Raw genomic sequence first — 24706 nt, 5'->3', positions numbered from 1 at the left:
CAAAACTGCGTGGTGGGGAGAGGAAGGAATGAGACATTCACAACACAGAGACTAAACCACCGTAACCACAGCCCGAATACGTGTCTTTTGAAGACAAAATAGCATTTGCGCTGACTAAGTCTGTGATTATGCACATGTTCAAGCCCAACATCCTGAGCATCCCACTGATTTAGCAATAGTACAATTAAGTCCTGTGTACATTTCAAGGTTTAGCCCTTCGCTGTCAGGAGTTCTGGTCTTGTGTGTTTCTTCTGCCACCTGCCATTACCCTTATTTCTTGACTCAGATATGCGTTCACAGTAGGACTTGGAGATGGATATTTTCTAAATCATTGTGAAGAAGTTTCATGTTTGCTGGATGCTGTCGTCTGCATCACTAAAACTTTATTGTGGTATATTTCATTAAATAATCTCTGTGGCATAACTGGTATAGGGAATCAATAATAACAGAATAAATATGCACAAAAATGCTAAAGCGATTATGCTTTTGACCTCAGATATTGAAAATATGAAGTTGTCTTACATGTTTTGAAATGGGAAATTTGGGAGTACAAAGAAGCAGGATAAGTAAGTCCCCAAATCAATGGATCTGGATATGTTACATTATTGAAAAGAGGTATAGAAAAGGGTTTGGGAATGACTTGAGAAAACACATTTAAAATAGTTGTATTAAAAGTGAATGAATGCTCACGCCCACCCTAGAAAGCAGCTCTGTGGTGCCTGCTCAGTCATTCCAAGTGGACCATCTTTACTTCCTCTGGTCTGCATCTCCTTCTCATGGGCCTCAAATTATGTGCTTCCTGGTGGGCCCCACCATATTCAGAGCAGTTTGTTGACACATCGAAGCTCTTTAAAATGCATACCATGTGTGCACAAAATGTCTTTTTATCACATTACCTCGCAGATCAGCCAGTATTCAAAAGAGCAGAATGCTGCTAGGACAAGCGTGTCAACTCACCCTGTAGTGGAACTGAATTCCCCCTTCAGTCAGAGACTGGGAATAAAAACCAAAATAGACACAAATTACTAATTTTCAAGTTTTATCCTTTTTCAATTGACAGAGTTAAATTACATTTTAATAAAGTAAATAGATTTTTAAACTTCTTTCCGTGAACACAGGCTGCATTCACACATTCCCTGGCAGCTACTTCCAAGACGGCTGAAGAGGTGACCGTCTCCTGCCCATCCACAGCTGCTGGTTGCTGTGCCTCTGAACTGCCTCTGGAACTGCTCTCGTAAATGCTCCTCTACTCATTTCAGCCAGAGTAAACCAGGTTCAGTTAAACAGTTTAAAGGTGCTGACGAAGCCCTCGCTACAAATTTGTCTTGGCGGAGATGTGTGAGGATGGGCAAGCCTTGGCTACAGAACTGTGCCAGGACAAGACTCTTGCATGGATGCTGGTGTTTTAGCAAACCTCCATGGTTATGGCACAGTTGGTAGTGTCACCAGGGTTAGTTACACTGTCCCGTAGTGAAGGACCAGGCTCCTGCAGCTGAGCTGAAGCACATTGGCAATACAGTAGCAGGTATTTCTGTACTGCTGGAGCACACTTTTTGATTTATTGGTGCTTCTGTGTTTATGAGGTAGACATGCTCATTCATTCACACCCACACAGAAGTCAGGTGTGTCCTAAACATCTGGATTAGGTAGGTAGATAGGATCAGTACTTTCATCCCACTGTGACATAATTTCATTCATGTAATGTGGCCCTCCCTGAATAATAGATGTGGCAATATGTTTTATAGTAAACAGATTTCTGTCCTTTCCTTTCTACAGGTATGTTGTTGAGAAATGGTTGAGCAAAATCAAATAACTTTAATTGGTAGGAGAAGATGTGCTAAATTATTCTGGATTAATTATTAACATAATCAAATATGAAAACAAATTACTAATTGTCAGGTATAGTTAGAATGAAGACCATTCGTACCAACCCTCCAACTAGAATCAGATAATTATATATTGCCTTTGTGTCCCGAACTTAGCCTTCAGATTACTGATTTATATAAAAACAAGCCCTCTTGTGACTAAATCGCTTCCTACTAACCAACAGAGAAGGTTAAGAAATGTGAGTTATATCAAACGCAGGTTGTAGTTTTAGACACTATTATGTAAAACAACTGGTGTATCACTTTAATAAATAAATACATGCCAAATAAGGGCAAAACATGTTCCTTTGTTGTTCTGAAGTTTTCCTACAAAATTTCAGAAGATAAGTGATATGAGAGATCTGCTTTGGGGGGAGCAAACACAAAACCGGCCTGCTATTGTGAGATTTCTGATATATGCTCAGGCATGAATTTGAAATTGATGTAATTGCTGTCGTATTACCCTGCATAGGAAAGCCCTTATTTCACAGTGAATAAGCCTTTTTGCTTATTCTGTCTTTTGTAGCTTGTGAGCTACTTTGAGACAAAATACCTCATTTTATTTGATTAAAAACTTTCACACAAAAATGGTTATGCATTGGACAGCATAATTTATACAATCTATTTTGTGAATAAGCCCTAGCAATGGATTAAACATGAACTGTTAGATTGTTCCTGTGACCCTTATTCCTGGGTACTTATAAATAAATATATTCCCCTGTGGCTTCACTAAACCTTTTGAAAAGTACATTTGTATGCAAATCTGTGAGAAGTCATGTGGCAATGTCACCCTTAGCATTGCACAAGTTGTGCAGCACCATAGTGGACTGTGGACAGTCTGACAGCTGACCTGTTGGAAGCTCCAGGCCATTTTCAGTGGGGACATTTACAATTAGAGAGCATAAAAAGCTGGAGTGTGAAGTACAGAGGACAATTTCGCCATATTCAGGAGATGGACTGTATGAGCTGCTAGGCCTTCCTATTAAGATCTTCTACTGATATACACAATATTCTCATAGTCATTTGCTAGCTCTTACTAACATTGCCCAAGGGGTAAGATAAGTGATACTCTGATCCAGAAAATGCAGGTGTCTGCCATGTGCCAAAGGAACGGGTAGTAGCCACCAGCCGGACGCTAGTGTGTCACAGCTAGTGGTCACCATGCGGGAAGGTAGCAGGGTTGTGATTGACTCACTGCTCCTTCAGCCAACACCACCTGGCTTTCAGCTGAACTGCAGCAACAGAATAACTCAAGCTATAGGCTTGTCTTACAGGTTGATGTAGTTTATATCCACCACAGAACTGTAACGGAAAATCACTTTATAGCAGTTTTATTGTTCTAATAGATTGTTACAGCACGAGGCTATTGTAAATAACACTAAGAATTAACTGAAATTAGGCTTTTTCAGTTATGAAGACATAATGTCTTTGAATGAGGTACCATATGTCAGATTTGCTGCTCTTTTCGTAATGCAGAACAAGAAAGCATTTGAATACTGAATTCTTTTATCTGAAATGAGATAAGGAACCTTTCAGGCTACACAATAAAAATAATTAAAAATTATGTATATTAGCCATTTGAGCAAAGATATTCAGCCCAATTCTTTTTGACAAAACATTTGTTCTTCCACTGGAAACCAAAAGAATTTTCAAAAGAGAGTCCATTTCAACAAATTTTTAGGATAAAAAAGGCCTGTCCCCTTTATTAGCCTGTATGGTGATACCCAGTCAAGTATCACGTTGTCTGTGAGACCACAGGATGCTGGCACTCACTAGATAATGAACTGGTCAATATACTGTTTTCAATCTGATCAGAGTTCAGTGTGCAGTTAACATCGGTACCTAACACCAGGATTTGGCTTTTCAGATGTACAGCAAATTACCTTTACGTAGCATGAATAACTGGCAATGACTGTAGTCCACAGTTTTCTGTGAATTTTGTAGCTATTGTGAGAAAATGAGAGAAAATAAGTTCCTGAGTCCAAGCCTATGTCCTGTGTGGGAAGTGTTTCCACTTTTTAGTGCTCTCCTCAGCCCACCTGTTCTCTGCCATGATCAGCCATGCATCCTGTTATACCACATACCTAAACAATCTGCACCTCATCACAGTTCACCTTGACATCTTCTTCTCGTCTCTCACACCTGTACATGCCCCTTCTGTCTGACTCCTGCAAACCTCTCCACAACCTCTTGTCCCAGAATTCATCCTACTCTTATATTCCAGGTGCCAGGGTATCAAATCCCTCTGTACCATTATCCATCACAGTGATAATGTGTATTCAAATAGAATAAATGCAGAGAAAATCCCTTGGCCCTTGCAGTGCACGGTGAAACATCAGCAGTATAGCCCAATTCCTCAGTGGATGTATCTTAACTCTTAAAAACTCTACTGACAGTATCCAATTATATTGCTTTTAGGAATTTAGGAATTAACCAAATGCTGTCAGGTTTTCTCAGGAAGAACAGGAGGTATGTCCCTGAATATGGCCTTCTGCCAAATTCGAAAGTCCATATTCAAAATACAGAGCTGCTGGGGCTTTAACCACTTCGCTGAAAGATTTGTAATGGATTCAGTAGAACGCATTTCTCCTTGTTTCCTTCTCACACATTCCCTGAAGGGCAAAATAAAAGTCTGAAACAGAAATATGTGCTACTAGGGTTAAATTAAAACTGACAAAGGTATAAGCATCTGAAAGCAAAGCATCACAAGGGGAAACTTAACTACAAATTTCACATACAGTACAGTGAGGTGTCTATATCTTCCGTGTACAACAGCATCTTGACCTCTTTTGCAGTCAGAACAGTATTAAATAAATCTTTCTTTCCTTAGTGTATAAGCAAAGGTATCTAGTTATGAGACATCTTCCAACTGATGTAAAAACATAGACAGGCTCCACTTGACACACCGAAGAAATTTTGAGAAGTACAAAGATGTCAGAAACAGAGTGAAGGGTCAGACATTTAAAGAGAAGTGATGGCAAACATAATTAACCCACTTCCTGCTGTCACGAATGAGTGGTTAGGTAACTTTACATATGCATATTGTCTGTGTGTGCATGTGAATTGATTGAAATCATAATATCCTACTGTTGTGATTTTAGTGAATCCTTTTTAATCACTTTGTAAATGCTCAATTAACCGATGATTAATTACTGGTAAATTCCCATGATTCTCTCTCTTTAACTGTGAACAGACCTTGAATCGCTGCTAGACAGATCCTTTAGACATAAACTGTTGTAGCTGAGGCTAAGTCTGGATCCAGCCGCACCTGAGCTCCTCTCTGAGAAGGAGTTTAGCAGCAAGGGGGTCCATTCTGAACCTTGTGACCCAACAGGAGGGCCTCCCTTACCCCTTACCTCTTTCTTCAGTCTCTGTATAAATCATTTAATCTCCATCCAGCCTCGATTTTTCCTTTATATATTCCATTAATTTAATAAGTAATAGAGTGGACCTTGCCATCGACCTTTGTTAAATAACATTTTTATAAATTCCTGTTAAAATCACGTCTTGCAGATACCTTTGATGGTGATTCTTTAAGCAACTTAACCACACATTTGTGACACACACTCAGAATGGTTTTTAAAAATGTTAGAAATATTTGCAATACTGAGTAAGTACATATTTATTACATGACAGTGTTTGAAAGTCCCCAGCTCTTTAGGAAACACACTGGCCAGCAAAACACTGCGGGATTATTATGATTATGACCAAATAAATTGAAACATTCACAGCTAATGTTGACATCAAATAGTTGGGCATAGCAGGAACCTGCCATCGGTAATTTACATATTCACTTTTAATTGTGCCTGTGCATCATAAAGATTGTTCATATTTGCATTTGCTGCCCTCTGAACCAAGTCATTTTCTAGTGGCACATATTCGCTTTCACGGCAGGTAGTTTTCATTAGTGGTAATTAAAGGACAATTTTTACTGCATTATGCTACAGGAAACAATAAGTGGTTGCTGCGATTCATTAATATCTAAACTAAGTTTGAGACATGTAATCAATCTTATAGGCACAAGAGATTGTTCCTCTTATGTAATGAAAAGTAACAGGAAAGAAAAACTCTGTTTATTCTGAATAGCCGATGCTTACCCTTTAAATTCTGTTGGATTGCACTAAATGGCCTGATTTATTTTTAAATGTTCCCAACAGAGAATAGCCTCAGTCTATGTGTAATGACTTTTTACCCTCATTATCTGCAGAGTCTGTGTTTGGGCTCTGACTGGGACAATACCAAGGAGGATGTCAATGTTATCTTAGCGTGGAAATGATTTTCTAGTAGACAACTGCATCTGAAGGTGGCTGTGCATTCCTTCTGCCTTCAATGCCTATTGAAGATAGAAAATTTCAAATACTGCTGAACCCCATAGACTCAATATTGCTTCCAGTTGAAACTTTACTATTTCACTGGGAGCTGGAACAGACCCAAGAACTGTAATGTGTTTTTACTTGCTGAATAAAAATACTGTTACACTGTGCCTTATTTTGCCATTCAGATACTGTGCTCAGAAATACTATCACTGCAGAATTGCTGTCAAATATTTCTTTTTATTGGGAAAATAGTACTCTTTCTGGAGTAGCATGATGTTATCATTTAATTATTTTTTTCTTTTCTGCATTATGATGGAAAGCTGCAATTCAATGAAGGATATATTTAAATGCAAAAGAGGCATACCAATTAATCAGTACAGAATACAAATGCTTTTAATCTGCATCAAAAAAACTGTGGGGCTTAGAAAAACACCAATCTTTTAAACAGAAAGAATATAAAAGTAATTCCTATCCATGCTCACGTTTCCTCAAATACAAGAAAAAAATAACAATTGTGCAATTAAATTATCTTCACAATAATATATTATTTTAAGCCTTTGCATTATGCTAAGAAAATTTTGATGCATCTTTGATTTCTTTTTATTTAGCATAAAAATGGATAGATGTAAATAATTTGAATTGATAAAGAAGTCAAAAATCCATAGAGATAGATCAAATGTTAGCTCTGAAGCACTGAGAACTGAAATATAGATGTTTACTGCTTTCTGGTTTTTACTCATCCAATTAATGTACAGAAACTTAGTGCTGAAGAGAGGAAAAAAATTAGGCTAGAGATTGCAATTACCTATAGCCATGAGCATGGACTAATCAATTTTGAGGTGCGTATAAACTAGATGATGGTATTATTACAGTCAACTCTCCATTATCTGGGATTATAGAAGGCTGGGAATGGATGGAAAACAGAAAAAATGGGATATTAGAGAAGCTCCAAGGAACAATTCAATTCTGTATACAGTAAATATAGTCCAGATGAGCTTATTAAGTCTGCGTTCATCACTAGCCAGTGGTCTCAAGACATCATTTGCAGTGTTGCATGAATTTGCAAAGCCATCTTAGGCTTTACATGTCAAGGAAGCAGTTATATTCCTGATGACCTTGCAAATAATGTCTGAGCCCATAAGCCCCACTAAGCCTGTGCTGGCTCTACAGGTATACGCATTCACTCTGGAACATTTTTTTTGTGTTATTCTCATAGCCTTTAGCAAGCGGTGTAAAACAGAACAGAAATGCTGCTAATGGTGTTTTTAGACTTCAAACATTTCTCAAGACCTTGAGCAGTGTATTTTCCTGCTAGGGATGCTCACTCCAAAGAGCTAAGTGAGTATGACACTGCTGACATGTGGCATCCACCTTTCTGTGCCTGCTTTCAAGTCAGGGACACAGGAGACTTGCCTTTGGATCTGCTATGTTCTCTGTCACTGCTAATTATCCAAATATTACTTTTTTTCCTGGGCAAGGTCTCTCTCTCTGCTTTTGACCAGAAGCTCTATGCAGAGTGAGAAACCTTTCCCAAGGAAAGTTTTATTTCATATATACGTATCAAAGAAAGCCTTCCATTTTAGAGGGTTAGCATCGCCCAACAAAAAGAGCTATTTCATCGGGAAATTACAACCCACCCTCTAATGAGTGGGCCAAACCTGTATGGGTCTATTCAGAAGGCTGACTTTCACTCAGTGCCTACCTACCCCATGCAATGGGATTGATTATTTTCATATTTAAACTAATTCACAAAGCCATTAAATAAAAGAAGGCAAAAAAACATTTACTAATAAAAAGGATTAGTGCCAGAAATCCACCTCTGGCTTTAAGTGGGTGCTTTAAAGCTAGCCCTTCCTCAGAATGTTTTTATAACAAAATAGTTTAGTCTCATTTGTTACTAACATAAGAAGCAAGCCATCCTGTAATTTCTTACACGTTACCCATGTTACCTGGTTTAGGTCTAGGAAGAAAGAAATGGGCGTTCTTGAGGTTCTGTGTATGTATGGCTGCATCACCAGGGTCTGGATCCTCCACTTTTCCCATGCTCTTATGGCAGTGGATGCCTCCTCTGCCTTGCCAGGTATTCTGAGGGACTAAGAAGATAAGCCTGCCTTGTGACGGACAGCTGGAAGTGACAGCAGCAGAAGGGACCTAGATCGGGAGCAGGGAACAGAAGATACGGGAGGAATTCTTTGGTGCAGTGAAAATGGAAAGGCAAAGTCAGAAGGCAACCTGGTGGCTGAGCTGAGAAAGATGAAAGAATGACAAACAAAATGAGAGAGGCCAAAGGAACAGGGGATCCAGCGGAACGTGGGAGGGGAACAACCAAGATGACAGATTGAGAACAGGGTAGGTTAGTGGGGGTAAGAAAAAAGGAAGGACTGCTGACACCAGAGCACTGCTGCAAAGCAAAGATAAGCATGCAGGAGGGATGAAGAGGAGAGAGTTTTATGAAAAATCAGGTTGAGATAGAAGGCAAATCCTGCAAGTGAAAATACATTAGAGGAGAAAGGTCATGGCAAAATACAGTAGAACTATTTATTTTTGTGCAGCTCTTATCTTGTGCATTCTCGAAGCAGCAATTTTGAATCTTATTATTTTTGTGCTCTCCAGCAGCTCAGGCTGCCTAGCAATGCCTGGCTGGCGTGTGCTGGCTCTGCCGTGCAGAGCTTGCCGGCTGCCTAGCAACTGGCAGGGCTGCAACGGGGCCCCTGCACCAGGCTCAGGGACGCAGCCCTACTTCAAACACCCCTGCTCCTGCAGCAAGGCAGGAGGGAGCACCGCCAGTTGCTACAGCTGCAATGAAAACCTTAAAAATATTAATTGGGAAAAAGGGCACGTGGAGGTGCCCACAGGAGCACAGAGAGCCTGACAAATTGTCTCTGAGAAGTAAGAACAGCCCCATTCATCTCCGCAATACTCAGACACCCCATGATGATAACTGAAATATCAATATGGTTAATTATTCTGGTAAAGCTCTGTGGGCTGGATCTAAAGCACAGGAAAGTAAACCAGCTTTGTACCTTCTTGGGCAGCTACTTTGAATTTGGGAAATACCAAAAAGGTAACTTTTGATCCCAGAAAAAAAAAATGTTAAAGTTATAGCATTAAGTATTCACATAGGATTGTCCCAGCAGCCACACCTATGTAACTATATCACTGTAATCAACAAAATATTTCTTACAAGAACATGAGACTTGGCATTTGGCTGTAGAGCTGATGTGGCTGATCTGAACAGCCCCAACATCTTCTGTGCTTCCAGCTGCCCCCTCAGATTCCTCATCTCCCTTTCCATTGCACTGTTAAAAGTGCTTATGTGGCTAAATAACCAAACAAGGAATCAATCCAGCTGAGAAACAATTTAACAAATAAAAAGAGTTATTTTCCAATCAACACTGCTGAAGCAAGTACTGTTCCCAAGAGAAAAACAAAGACACGTGTCAATCTATGGCCTAGAAAAGGGAATAGACAGTTACAGAGCTACACAAATTACAGTGCAGGAGAAGTTGCTTTGATGCTGCTACTTTGATGCTGTTCTAAACAGGTGTGTTTAGAATGTGGTCACATTTTTCTCTGCCAGTCAAAAATGAGCTGTGTCCCAGAAGGACAGTATTGCCCCTGGAGATCATCACGCCTCACTAAGGAAAAGCAAATCTCAGACAGACAATGGAGACACTAAGAGGTATATAAGCACATTTTACTCTGGATGGGATCTCATTCAGGTGATCATTTGGGTGTAGTTTGAAGAGCATTATTACATTTTTTCCTCTACCAGTCCAACTGCCCCAGCTAGGAAAACTTTCACTCCCAGCTCTCTTACACACTTGAAGTATTTTGAGTAAGTTAGTTAATTTTTGCTTCTAATCAGAAGTTGATTGTCTGGAGTAATGGGAAAGTGTGATAATTAAAAAAATCAACCAAACAAAAAAATGCAGAATAAAATAGTTTCTAAAAAAACCTCCAGTGAATGCAGTTCAGATGCACACTAGTGTCTTCAGCAAAGGTCAGCTGAAGTCCAAGGTTTATTGGCTCTGGCTCAGTGCTGGTTCTGCTGGATTTGGCTAGCACCTGCATAGCTACCTGAATGTCCACTGTGCTTTCAGGTACTTCGGAATCGCTCAGTGTACACACCACGTACACTCTTGGAGCCAGCTGTGGTCTATTGCGTCAGAGTCAATAAACCCTCCAAAAACCTCAGACAGGAGGAACACACTGCAAAGACACTCAAGCAACCCTGCAGAGAGTCATTCTGAAAGCAGGAGGGCTAGCATGGGGTAGCAGCTAATAAGGCCTGCTGATCTAACTAGGTGAGCATGCCGGCACCGTAATTCCCAGCGCGTCTTGCATTGCGTGGCCCTTGCAGCAGTATTGCCATGGTTGTACGGCATGAAGTTAAAAAGGCCTGCTGGAATTGACCTAGCTCAGCATGCAGCCAGTTTGGGTGTTTCTGTACCTATCACAGGTCAACCCATGTGAACTGGGATTGTTTAGTCTGGAGAAGAAGAGGCTGAGGGGAGACCTTATTGCGTTCTATAACTATCTGAGAAGTGGTTGTAGTGAGGTGGGTGTTAGTCTCTTCTCCCAAGTAACTAGCGATAGGATGAGAGGAAATGGCCTCAAGTTGCATCAGGGGAGGTTTAGACTGGATATTAGGAAGATTTTCTTTACTGAAAGAGTGGTCAAGCGTTGGAACAGGCTGCCCAGGGAAGTGGTGGAGTCCCCATCCCTGGAGGTGTTCAAAAAACATGTAGATGTGGCACTTCAGGACATGGTTCAGCAGGCATGGTGGTGTTGGGTTGACAGTTGGAGTTGATGATCTTAGAGGTCTTTTCCAACCTTAATGATTCTATGATTCTACAATCGGGATAACGCCTGGCTGTGCCAGGAAGGCTGAAGAGACGTCACAATGCAGCCGTCACAAGGTGGCGCTCTTTGACGCGGTCTCCCAAGGTCTTCGTGCGCTGCGAGCACACAGTGATGTAGAGTTTGCAGGTTTTTTGGTTTGCGTAAGGCCTTTTGGGTCGAGATCCGTTGGAGCAAAAGAGGCCGCAAGCCCTCCTGGAGCTTCTGCTCTACTGGTTGAGGTGGGTGCGCTTCCTGGGAGCCAACACTGCCTCGCTCAGCTGCTGTCCTGCCATCGACTTGTAGCACTAGGTTGCCCACCGAAGCGAAGCACAATACATGTAGCAAAACACACACCACTGATTTTTCTCATACTGAGAAAAGTTGATGTGCAAGGCCCCACGCATCATCTATCTCTTTGTAGAGGGGCAGCAATAACATTTTAAGAAGAGTCGACAACTGTTGTTCTACATTTGAGGACGTTAACAGCTTCCATGAAGTCAGTCTGTGGTCTGTAGGCAACTACAGACTCACCCAAGCCAATGGGTGTTAAGCAATTTGCAGCCAGACTGAACAGAGAAATCAAATTTGTCTTTGTATTACAATAGCTGGAAACAAAGAGAAGCCAGTGCCCAAGATGGTTTCTTATCATACTTGCCCTGGGACCCATTAAAAGCTTGTCTATATCTCAATACTTTGGCAGATCAAGTTTAATTATTTTACACTTAAAGGGTACTTGGAATCCAAAATAAAACGTTTTATTAGAAATTACATGCTGTCCTAAAAAGAGTTATTGAAGCCACTTTGGAAACAGTTTTGCTAAGCTGCCAAATGAATTAACCACCAGAAGATAGTAATGTAGATGCATTTCTATCCCACAGCAAGTGCTGCGAATGTACCAGTTCCTTCCTCTGCTGTCCCAGACAGCACTTAAATATCTCTCCCAGCACAGGGGGTGTTTTTTTGTAATTCCAGTTGCAAAGACCTTCCCAGGCCCACTGGTCCTTCCCAGGCTTCCTACCATTCATCCTCACTTCCACAGTTCTAGATGGAGATGCTGGACTTTGCTGACTTCAGAGGGGAAAGAAGATCTTTTTTTCCTCTCTGCAGCTTGATTTAGAGACATCAGCAGTTATACCACAGATCCTGACCAGAACCATTTTCAGTGTTGCAACAGAAGACAGACTCCAGAGGACATGCAAAATACCACACGATTACGCAGAGATGAGGCAGTCGGCTCTCACTATAATGCGTTTGAGAATATTTTCTTCTGAAATGTACTGACTTTTCACCGCTGTGTGGGTTTCTCTGGAACAATTACTGAAATGCAAGGACTAAATTCCAGTTGCATTTGTAACTGCGTACACACAGCGCACAAAGCCAAGGCATGAGTAACTGGCCTTGGAGGCAGCTTCTTCTGGGCCTGTTACTCATTGCAGGGGCAGGCTTGGACATCCCAGCACAGAAGCCACCTGCTGTCACTGGCTTTTCTTCTGGTATGATCACAGAAAGTGGATTTTGATTACAAAAAAGAAACAAAAATGAGAAAGACCGCACTAAATAGTCATCAGACCCTTATCTTCTGTGCCTTTGCAACAACCAGAGGAGGCCCTGAACAATGATTAACCACTGAGGTAAAAGAGTAGCAGGAATAATGTATTTACCTCAGCCAAATATTAAAAGTTCTTCTTACGAAACTAAACCCAGAAAAATTCTAATTGTCAACTACTGCTTCTGGGCAGGCTTTAACAGAGATCTACACAGCTCAGGTTCAGTATTGCTCCCTCCCCTTCGGGATAACCCCCTGGGAAGGGAACTAATCACCCCTAATCGCGATGTTTCTATCGTTTTACCAATTCTGTCGCCACCTTACACATTTCTAGCCTGACGGGAGCCGGCATAACCAGGGCAGCGCTCCCCTCCCAGAACCTTTCGGCTTCTCCCCGAGACGCTGCCCCAGGGCAGCACCGGTGGGGCTGATGCGTTTTTTGAGGGGTAGGGGGGGGGGCTGAGGAAAGACACAACCATCGCCCCCGCCTCTAGGCCCCCAAAAGCCCAGTCCGACAGCTTCACCGCCACCCTCCCGCCGCAGGGGCCCGGCGGGGCCGCAACCTCCCGGCGCCGCCATCTCCCCGCCGGGGCCATCAGCAGCGCCCGCCTCACCCCGCGCATGCGCCCTGCGCGGCGCGACGCTGCCTACAGCTCCCGGCTTGCTTTGCCAGGCGGGGTGGGGTTTTTTCCTTTTTTTTTTTTTTTTTTTTTTTTTTAATTATTTTTTTTCTTCCTTCCCCCCCCGGAGGGTGAAGGATGGGTGGGGAAAGCGAGAGCTCACGAAAGCGAGGCGAGGAGGAATCCCACAATACCAGGCGGGCTGCGAGCCTGGCGGCGCCGCCGCTGTGTCTTTAATGCAAGAGGAAGCGATGCGGAGGGGTGGAAAATGGCAGAGTTGCAGATGTTGCTAGAGGAGGAAATCCCTTCTGGCAAGCGGGCTCTGCTCGAGAGCTACCAGAACCTCACTCGAGTCGCCGACTACTGCGAAAACAACTACATCCAGGTGAGGGGCGGCTCGGCTGGGCTCTCCGGTGCGGGCGGCGGGGCCGGAGCCGCCGGAGGGGCAGCGCGGCGCCCGGCTCTCCCCGCCGCGGCTCCCCGCCCCGCGGCCGTTCCACCGGGTTTGCCTTTTCTTTCAACTTTCCCAGCCGAACCACCGGGCTGCCCTCCCCCCCGCTCCGGAGGGGAAGGGAGGGGGTTATTATGTCAGTCCGGCTCGGAGGGTGTGTCTTTTTTTTTTTCCTCCTTTTTTTTTTTCTTTTTTAATTTTCCCCTCCCCCTCTGTATTTATTTATTATGAGTCACATCCCGGAGAGCTCCCTGAGCCGGGGTGGGGGGTGAGGGCGGGTGAGCCTCTCCGTGTGGCCGGCTGGGAGCCGGTAGCTCAAGCTTCCCCCCTCGCCTCCCGGCGGCGCGGCTCCCTCCGGGGGAAGCCGGCGGGCCCCGGTTGCTGAGGCGGGCAGCGCCGCGCGCCCCCCCGGCGCCTCACGTGGAGCGCGAGGCGCGGGTGCCGGCCGGCCCCTCCGCCGGGGCCGCCATCCGCAGCGGCGCGGCGGGCGCTTGGGGGGCGGAAGGGGCCCCGCACGCCGGTGACATCACGTCGCTCGGTCGTCGCGAGGCGGGAACCGGGGGCCGGGTGCTCCCGGCGTGCGGCTGCCGAGGGTCCGCATCGCCGCGGCGGGCCGGTGGTGGGGGCGGGAAGCCGCCCCCGCGTCCGGGCAGCGCTGTGCGGGCGTGAGGTGGTGATTCAAAATGGCAATCTGGGCCGCTCGCGGGCTTGCGGTTCGAGCACCGGCGACGGGGATTTCAGGCCGGGGGCTCTGGCGCTTGGGGAGGCTCCGTGGGTCGTGGCGTGTCTCCACCGGTCGGTGGGGGTTTTTAATTTCCCCCGTAGATTGCCAGTTCTTCTTGCCCTTGCTTTAAGTCTATTTTTGCCAAGCCACTTTCAGCACAACTTACTGCTATTATTTTTTTCAGGATTTGCAGCACGTAACTCTGTATAGGTAGTCATGCTGATGTGGATATAGAACCATCCAGAGATGCTTAAATTCAACTTTTTTATTTTAGTGAAAAATCGAAGGGGAAAAGCAAATAAGAGTCCACTTTACTTATAGACAGCTTGTAAAGTAAACTTATTGACTTTAATACTAGACTACCTGTGATGAGTATTTAATACAGGTTACTAAATTCTCTGGCATCCATTGTTTTTGGTAAGCTGGCTTACTGTTTTCGTAATGGAGCAGCAAATTTGAAAACACAGCTTTAATAATATGAAGTGATTTTTTTTTTTTTTAAATGAGCTGCTTGGATTAAAACTGCTCCAACGAGCCGTATTTTTAAGTTTGGGTTTTTTTTTTTTGTGGTATGTGAGGTAGTATGAGTTAATGTCTATTTACTCTTCCGAGTTGTTTGCTCCACCCAAAGAAAGCTGCTGATATAAATGCTTCTGAGAGGCGAGGTTCATTTGGTTTTACTCATGGGAAATATGACAAATACATGAGCATGGTAATTGCGGCACAAGTTTTGACCTGTCTCCTGCTCCTTACTTTTTCCCTGTGTCAGAAAGTTACAGAGAATCTTCAGTTACATCATTTTCTTCAGAGTCGTAAAACATGTCTTTTCTTTCTTCGAGCAAACAAACAAAAAAAACCTAACACTTGAGCTAGTTCTCATTCGCTCATTTGGGATGGCTTTTGTTTTTTTGTTTTTTTTTTTTTGTTTTGAATTTGGTAGCTCATTTTCACCTCAGTAGTCAAGGTCGGCTGGATGTGGCATTGGTGTGGTCTGTTTTATCTGTGTACAGCTGTGTTTACCCCTTTTGAAAGGAAGCTGAAGTTCTAAAATTCCTAATGAGGACTTGTGCGGTAGCTTTGAAAAATATATACCTCGCTTGTACTGTACATGCATTGTACATTTATTCAGTAAAAAAGGCAAATATATTGATAAAATTGCTTTTTTTTTTTAATGTGTGATGGAGGTGGTTTTTTTAATCGGCACATTATACAAAGCCATCTGCTCTCCAGTTGGACTAGTGAACAGATTATACTTCCAGTGCCTGTGGTGGGGCCACTGCAGGCTTAGGCAATATGACACAGGCCACTGGTTTAGGAGATTTGGGAGTGTGTGTGTATTGCTGGGTCGGAAGGGAGGAAAGGAGAGGAAGAGGCTTAACCAGCACATAATACAAAGTGCTTGTATTTAGTGTGATTGAGCATTTTATAAAAAAGGCAGGCCAGAACAGAGAACCTGGCTGTGAAATGGGTGTTAAAATAGTTCAGAAGTGTCTGTGCATCATAACTGATTCAATCTGGCCTCTTTGAGTTCGGCTAGCTTTGACGTTGGGAAGTTCTCTCTCTTCCGGTGGGAAGGGCTATGTGCTCCTTAGTAGGCAAACTTACTGTGCGCTGTCACCCACTCCATGTTGCGGCATTGAGGTGGAAAAAGTTTCTCTGACTATTCTGAGTGCTGGTGCTAACAATTTATAGTAATTGTAGTAGCATTCTGATATTTATTCAGAACTCTTGATGTTCCCAATCTTATGTTTCATATTCTTTGCTCACTTAAACAGGAAAGTCATTTCCCACCCCCAGTATTGCTGTATTCAAACTATATCTGTATTTTTTGATCGAAAAACATATGAATCTTGTTTTGTCTCCTTCACTTGATCTGGGAATAATTCTGTTAAAATTTCAGTTTTGCTGACTTTTTTTGAAGAGAAGTTGTCTTAAAGTCTTTAGGGATTCCTCCAAAAATTAAAAAAACCCAACCAAATACACACGAAACTCACATGGGTGGAACTTGGCTCCCTAATAGTGAATGTAGCTCTGCTGACAGTAAGTATCGTTTTACTGAAGTATTTAGGAAAGACGACAGCATTTGGGACTTCCAAGCGGAAAATTGCTGTTCTTCAAAAAGTGGGAAGCAGTTGCTTGCTGAGGCAAATTGTGAATACATCAGAATGCCAGGCAGTAACACATTTTGCTCTCCAGACCATGTGTATTCTGGTTATCTAGGAGATTTGTCTGATAGGAAGGGAAGATAATTTGGGAGAAGCAAAGCAAGTAAGTTTCTAAGGAAGACCTGAAGTGCTAAAAGGAAAGTACGGTATGGTGGCAGTCTTGAGGGGGATGGGGGAGAGAGAGAGAGATTGAAAAAAAAGGGAAAGGAAACAAAATGTAGAAGTAGTGATTGAAGGAATTTGTGGTAGTATTGGTGGCGATTTTGGCTTTGACTAGAAGGAAAAAGGCATTGTAAGTACATTTCTGTGTTTTAATCTGTGATGAGGTGTAAAATATGTTATATTTCTAGTTGGAAGCTTCCGTGACAAGCAGGTAGAAAATCAGATTCCTGTTTTCTTTTAGATCGGAGACTTAAACTCCCAACAGTTTTGAGAGCAGGTTTTGAACCTTGATTCTTTAACTGAAAGCATGTTTTTGTCTCCTGAAGTAAGCCTTCTTAAATATAGAGAAATGACATTTTGCTTAATAATTTTTTTTTTCTGGCAGTCTTTAGGATACCAGTATGACTGTCCTGTCTTGTGATGGAGACATTTGTTTGTGAATTGACACATGTTTGTAATAATGTACAGTGAGGTTAAGCGAGGGGAGGAGTGGTGAAACTGTCTTATAATGGAAATAAATGAAACTTCTTCATAGATGCCATGCAAATATTAGGTACTGGAACTTTTGCCTTCCGCAGGTCCTTTGCCTGCAAATAAAATCTGGGACTAGCCCCTTTCGGTGTACATGTAACCATGAAAGATTATCTGAAAATCTATAGCATAAAGCTGAAGATACTAGTGAGGAATTTGTGAGGTACTGCCTTATCAGTGTCCTAAGCAATATGAACTTTATCAGTACTAATACAGGAATAACATGTAGAGTTAAAGCACTTAGCATTCTAATTATGATTCTTCAGCTGAAAATATTAACTTCCAGAGACACTCTTCAGTTGGTTTCCTGACTGAATTTAATTGTTTTCATTTTTTAACGGACTTACTTACAACAACTAGCTTATGAAGTGTTAGAAAGGACACCGGAAACTAGCATCTCCAGTGTTTCTGCACTGATGACTTCCTTTCTGAACAACTTCAGTTGACTGATCTAGTGCAGAAAGGCTTCTGTGTGCTATAAAACACTGCTTGCAACTCTCCCCTGCTTTCTGAATCTTACACTTGCTTATCCGTAGTCAGATACATATGTTTCATCAGTCTCTTTCTTTCTAGACCACTTGGGAAAAGATGCATTTGTAGTTTTTTTTAAAGCTCAAATATGATTTTAATATGACTGTGAGAACCTCTAAATGAGTAGCTTGGAATATGTACTGCTTGTGTATATTCTGATCCTGATGGTCTCTAGTGGGTATATTTAGCAGCTTTAGAAAATAAATTAAGTGAAAAACCTTTTAAGGAAGTAAGTGCTGCGTTGCCTAAATGGGTGGGTTTTCTTGTTGTGTTATTTCCTTATGTAGCTTCCAACTGGTATGTGGAAACTGAACAGTGAGTTAACAAGCTATTGTGAATAAAACAGACAAAAGCAGGGACAGATTTCAGTTTGGCTCCTGTTACAAAAAATCTATAATCTCTTTCCAGTTGTTAGAAACATAAATGTGTGGAGTTGAGCGGAAGTGTTGCATTCAAGAAGTTTCACAACTCCTTGTTATCTTCCAGTATGCATGTAGGAGTCGTTTCTGTTTGACAAATTGCATGTTCTGTGCTTCCTGTGCAGTAGATAGGATGTATTGGAAAAGAAGTAACTTTTTTTCATGGTGTTTTTTTTTTTCCTCAAATGTTGGTAGCTTATCTGACACTCGGTTTCGTTGCCTGGTGTATGGAAAGTCGCTTTGCTAAGTTCAATATGAAGCAGTTCACTCGGAATGTCTAATTCAGGAAATGACCTGCTTTAAAAGGATAAACTTCTTAAATTGTCACTAATACAAATCTTTTATGTGCTGTGACAACTCGCATGCTTTTAAGTTCATAGGTTAATTAATATATATTGAGAGTAAATATAGTGATTTTATTTTTTCTGGTTTCATTGCCAAACTTGGAACATTTTACAAAAAAAGCAAATGAAGACAGTTCACTTTATGTAACTCCAAAATATAATTCAAAATTAGAGACTTGAGAGCAACGAGATGAAATATGGATGTACCATCCACTGTGCTTTGTAGGTTTAAATCATATTCTTTAATAAAAAACATAGCTTATGCCTTGAAACACTGTTCACTGTTTAAGCAAACACTTGCCATCAGTATAAAAGGCACTGGCTGTTCTTGTTCTGTGTGTGGTGTTTTTTTTTAAAAAAAAAATAGTAGTTGGGTACAGGTTGGTGGGTTAGACTTGTAGCTCTTCTGTGCCTTTTATAGGTCTTCTGTGCCAGTGTGTTGTCTGTGTTTTGGAAAATGCAGCTGTATATTTAGCTTGAATGTAGCGATAAGACAATAGTGCAACTTCACTGAATCAGCAAGCGATTACGCTGCATATCCAGGAAATGGATCCTAGAGTGTTGTGTGTCTGTTTTGTGTCCAAAGGAGGTAGGTGATACAAGATCGGCTTTTCCAAGTTTGAAATATTTCCAATAATTTTAGTACATTTTGTTAAAGAAGCTGGCAAGATGTCAGCTGCTCTTCCTGCTCCGTTTTCCATTAGTATTTCAGCAGATGATTGTCAGCACTGTGCTACCTCAGTGGGGTGAAGTAAAGTGGATTGGGATAAGCTGTTGCAGGTGTGTCCTGCTTCTTCCACAAAGGAAGCACTGTCTGCTCCCTTCCATTTGCACGTACGTTGGAAGGAAGAAGCTTGCAGGTTGTCTGTTGTTGTCAGTGTATGTTAAGCGTGATCCTTGCTCTCTGTGCTTGCTGTGCCCAGCCCTGTGGAATTGTTGGAAGGAAGAAAGAAGATGTGATTAAGAGGAGGACCTGTCTAATACCTCCCTCCAGATCCCTGGGAGCTTGTTGTGTTAAGTAGCTCTTAAGGGCCTCAAGGAGGACTCGTAAAGTAGATCACATTGTAACGAAGGTGAGAGTATAGGAGCAGGCTCTGTGCAAGTAAGAAGCGTTGTAGCGCTGAGGGCAAAGTTCCTGTTAGTGTCTGTGTTACTGATCTTAAGCTTAACAACAGAAAATACCCAACACCAAACTCTGAAACAAAAAAATGAATGCAACTTCCCAATATCTTTGTTTAGTATTTTGAACTGTCTTCGTTTAACAGAAGCATAAATGGAGGCATAGAACTTACAACTGACTCATGGAAGGTCATATAGGGACGTACTGTCAGATTTGGGAACAAAACCTGATTGTTTGGATTTCCAGTGCTATGCACAAGGGTTCCCCCACCCCCTCCCACCCCCATTTCCAAATTGCCTCTGTTATTCTACAACACAGCAAAAAGTGCATATTTGCAGAAATGTGGAGACGGTGACCACGGAGACAGTGCAGTAAATTTCTTGGGAAAACATGCACCCAAAACCATGATTGAACTCATCGGCAGCAATTATTTTTTAAGAGCTTTATATACCTCCTCTCATAAGAACCTTGAGATTCTATTTTTTGGCTTTGCAAACGTCTAGAGTTATGTAGTGCACACAGTACTGTCTGTCTGCATATTGGTGGGTCTCTCGGTCTTGGCAGAGGCACTGAAGGTACCACTGTCTGTCTTGTTAGTGAAAGCATTCAGTGTCTGACAGTTTTGGTGACTGAAATCTTATTTATCCACGGAACAGTAGGGTGGCAGCTATGTGGACAAAGTGTCAGTTCTGGTGTAGCGAGACATCCTTGAGGGATAAGAGGATATCTTGCTCTTTCTGTGCCTCTGTTCGGTCCTTAATTAGTAACTTGGAGTTGAAAGGAGCATGGTGTGGTTTTTATTTCTTGTTACCTGGTAGGAAATCGCTTGTGGGTCCTCAGCTACTCAGTGCCCGGACTTGTTCATAATTACCTGAGCATTTTTACTCTCTTTAGTATTTGTGTTACCCAGAGCACTGTTCCTCTGATGCTGTTCCTTCCACCACCACTCCTTACACCTTCCCGTGCCAACTCTGAGCACTGGTGACAGAGACAGGTGGGCTTGGTCACAGGGCTTCTCCGTTCCTTCCATCCCTAAGTAAAGGGAAGTAACTGCTGAATTTGTAATAGTAGATATGGTGCCTCAGTGTGGTTCCTCCCTTTTCCGGACCTTGCTGCTGAGGCAGCTGCTGCAGACAGAGACTGGATGTCTCCTGTGGGTTGTAAAAATAACCCTTTGCATCTCAAAACTTGCACAGAGCCCTTCGGGACCAAGACCAGTGTGCTGTGGAGAGTAAGTCACAATGTGCTCCTGACCAGAGCTCTGTGAGCGAGGTGGTGTCTGCAGGTGCCTTTCCTCCTTCACCTCCAATCTGTCAGCATGTCCTTCTGACTGCACTGGAGGGGCTCAGTCAGGTGTTTCATCAGTTTAGGGCCAGTCAGTGAAACAAAAAGATACAGCACTGATAACAGGTGGGTTCTTTGAGGAATCCGTTTATTGTACAGCGAATGAAAGCAGAACTCTAAACTCCTCCTCTTGGTATTAGAGGGAATGCATTTTTTTCTTGGGTTAATTAATAAGAGTGCAGATGCCACCTTTTGCGTGAGACTCTGCAAATACTGTTACTCATTACTTATGCAAGCTCTTAATGCTGCTAACAGGAGCCATGTACACTTTGCAGAGTGTAGATTTGTTATTATGATGCTGATAATTTAGAAGAAAAGATGGGGCACCCTGCAGGAGAGTTTAGCTTGGAGCGAAACATCAGTTGCAGCATTTTCAGATACAACTTGTAAGATTCAACAATCTTTATTAACATGAGATGAAATTGATGGCCAACCTGCTGGCTAAGCTGACAAAACAAATTAGTTTTGCTCTGCAAAAGACTGACTGCTTACAAGGTGAGTTTATTTTTAATAATATTCTTGTCTAAGATTCCAGAGCAAATATGTTTAGTTAGCAAGTGCTGGGTTGGGCAAACTGAAAAAGGCTCTGAAATTCAAAACTTCTCTCAGTTTGGGCCTCTCCTATGATAAAGTCTCTTCATAACAGCTGCAGATGTTGTGTGCTGTGCTGTATCTTGTGCCATGGTAAAATATTCTAAAAGAACTGTAAAGGTTGTCTCTTCTGCAATGAGATACAGCTTGCTTATGTTTTGTATGTTAAGATAGCAGATGTATTTGTGACTGTCTTTCCTCTCTCTTCCTGCCTGCCTCCCTCTCCAAAAAGCCTGAAATGATCGACTCTGTGTACTCTTTCTACAGCAGAAGTAAAGAGTTACCATGCTGCTCTGTGTGCGAGGAGACTCTGATACTGTAGTGATGAGCAGTTAAAGAACTCAAGGGGAAGACGCTCTGCATCACTTTCCTGATTTTGTTGTAACCTGAAAGGCAAACAGGAGTAAAATATGGTACTGTTCCTACTTCTGTTAAGAAACCAGGGAGGCCTCTCAGGACTCGGGCAGAGGAGGCTTACTAAATCAAATGATGATTTGACATCCTTTGAGTTGAACGCAATGTTCTTACTGGGTGGTCTTAAGGTTATAAATAGTTCCAAGAAAAAAAATTGCTTGTGTACTACTTGAAGCATATCCTTTGATATCCTTGTAGAAAAATTGAAGCGTAGACTCTTCTGGCTACTCTCACACCAGTATTTTGCAAGATTGTTTTTTGTAAGCTATACTTTATCATAAAGTGTGTTGGCTTCTTTTTCTAGCTAATCTTTCACCAGATGCATATCTTCACTTTCATCCTGTGATCTCCTTGTTGTAATTCGGGGTCAGCAAATCTGCCAACCAGTATTTGTCCTGCGGCAATCATTATCAGTTGAGCGTCTTATTTGACTTTATTGTAGCAGGCATGCTATGAAATAATACTTGAACTGTGTTCCTCATGCAATAATTCTGTGTTTTCTGGAACCTAAGATAAGAAAATGTCTGGGTAAAACAAATAGCCAAGAGAAGAACAAGGTGTCCAGGCAGTTGCATCAGACCACTGCAGTAACATCTTAGCTGCAGAATGCCATGCCATGCCTTTTTTTTTCCCATTCGTAGACTTAATAATGTTAGTTACTAAATGTTACTAGTGACATTTCCCTCTTTCCAGGTGCTTCTCCTAGCCTGTGATCTTAATGCGCATTTCCTGATTCCTCTCTCATTGTTGGAAGTCTCCTATCTGCTTGTTGCAGGCTGTTTGCTAGACCTGTTGTCTCTCACTCTTGCTGTCAAATGGTGTAGACTTTCTCTTTTGCTGCCATTGGTGCAAGAGTGCTCTCATCACAACTTCTGCCTCTGAAACTGGCATGCTTGCTCTCTACCTCATTGACTTTCAGTCTCATTTCAGATCTCATCTGATAACTTCTTCTCCCTTGCCTATTGCTTTTAATTAATCTATTTCTGTTATTTAACTGCGTATTTTACTGCCTTTCAGCTTAAATTATGCAGCTGCTTTTCATGACGCTTTTCAGACAAACATCTACTAGCATGGGTTTGAATAATTTGAAACCTGCAGCTACTGAAGGCATTGATATACATGTCTTTTTTAGATTGTCTTCATTGGCACAGAGCTGAGGCTGAGGGCTTGGCTGTGAAGTGGTATGTAACCACCTGGGGAAGCTGTGATGAGCAGGATGCAAAGGAAATGGAAGGCAGCTGGGAAGACGTGGTGCACAATGGGACTGATGTGATTTTGTCTGCTAGTAAAATTCTTAAAGGCCTTGCCGCATATATCTGAGAGGCCTCTCCTTTATAAGAAATCTGTTGTTCAGGAAGCTGGTCCTTTTGTTACTCGGAGACCAAGGATTGGAAGGGGCTTAATAAAAGTTCTCTGCTTGGAGGGCTGTGGATCTCTTGACAGTGAGGGAATGGTGGACGCGTTGGAGGGAATTGTGTTCTGTTAACATACGTTAGTAGGTGTGTATCCACAAAGCAAAGCTGGACCTGGTCCTGAAGGGTTTTTGTGAAATATGATTATAGTCTTCAGGGTTCCCACTGTGAGACCTTGTGGGAAGTAGCTTGGATAAGGCTTCAATCAAGTTCCAGAGAGTATCAGACTAACAAAAAGAGATATGATGAATCAATGCACTTAAGTTGGCAAGATCTTTGGAGACTTGGCTGGGTGTTGTTTGGCTTTTGATTTGCTGCGTGACTTGCAGGATTTCTAAATCTCTGGGAGCAGCTATTGTTTCTGTGATGCAAACTCCTGGCTTTAGCTGCTTTAGATAAAATGTGTGTCTGGTTTGGAAATGCTTGGCTCTACAAGGACTCTCTTCAAATACCGTGGGTGTGTTTTCTGCTGCAGCATTCTGTATGTTCTCCCAGCACTGAAATGATCTGGTTGCTGCAGTAGTCCTGAGACTTGTCTGAGAGTGTTGCAAGTACGTGTTGTCTTAAATGGCAACAGATTTTGTATCTAATTTCTTAGGTGTCTTTAGCTTTGAATGTTAGAGAAAACTGTTGTTGCCATAGATGTAATTGAAGCTTGGGCTCATACAATGCTGCTTAATTTGTAAGAAGTCTTTCATCACTTGAGTAGTGGTTATGTCAGCTATGTCATTTCTGGATATGTATTTCCTCTTTAGCAGTCTGTCCTTTAAACCAGTGCAGAAGGGTAGCAGTCAATGGGAAGCTTTCTAGCACACATTCCCTCTTTGGAAGCATGATATCCATTAACAAGAACTGTAAAAACGGTTCCTGTTAGTACTCCGCAGTGCATATTGACCACCAGACACCAAGGAAGGTATTTGTTGTAATTAGGAGAGAGGCTTGTTTACCAGGGATAGGAGCCAAGTATGCAGGGATATGGTACCTTTGGGCTGCTGAGGGGAGAAAAGTTGCTGGTTGTGGTCCTGAATGTGGGATATGTGAGGAATTTGAGCATGTTCCTCAGGCGTGGAAAGGGGGCTTAAGAGTTGATAAAGAATAATCTATGTTGAATAACTTTCTGCCTTGCTGACAGAAAATGGGAATGATTAGAAGGGTGATTGGGAAGCAAATGAAGGGTCTTGAGGAACTCTTAAGTTTCTGGTAGGAGTAAAAGCACAGGAGGAATAGGGGAGACTGTGTAACTCTCCTTCACTGTGTGCCTCTCCAGCCACTCTCTTGCTAGCTGTGAAGTGATAGAAGGACATAA

General features: G+C 42.3%; 1 protein-coding gene across 12 annotated transcripts in view; it reads left to right on the top strand.

Annotated features, from left to right (window-relative positions):
• Window positions 1–13298: 13298 nt before the first annotated feature.
• The window catches only part of ABI1 (abl interactor 1), an 83768-nt gene continuing 72360 nt past the window's right edge, over window positions 13299–24706 (top strand). For 9 of the 12 annotated variants that reach the window (XM_009945111.2, XM_009945107.2, XM_009945102.2 and 6 more), the window contains exon 1: window positions 13374–13577. In XM_009945111.2, the coding sequence (XP_009943413.1) occupies window positions 13461–13577 (117 nt within the window). In that variant the 5' untranslated portion in view covers window positions 13374–13460. Of the gene's footprint in view, window positions 13578–24706 lie in introns of all 12 variants that reach the window. The other 3 variants (XM_009945104.2, XM_009945106.2, XM_009945101.2) reach the window with 1 other exon arrangement.

This window comes from Opisthocomus hoazin, chromosome 4 (assembly GCF_030867145.1).
Source record: "Opisthocomus hoazin isolate bOpiHoa1 chromosome 4, bOpiHoa1.hap1, whole genome shotgun sequence".
Taxonomy (NCBI): Eukaryota; Metazoa; Chordata; class Aves; order Opisthocomiformes; family Opisthocomidae; genus Opisthocomus; species Opisthocomus hoazin.
Note: the sequence above shows the minus strand (reverse complement) of the source record. Positions and strands in the feature narration are given on the sequence as shown.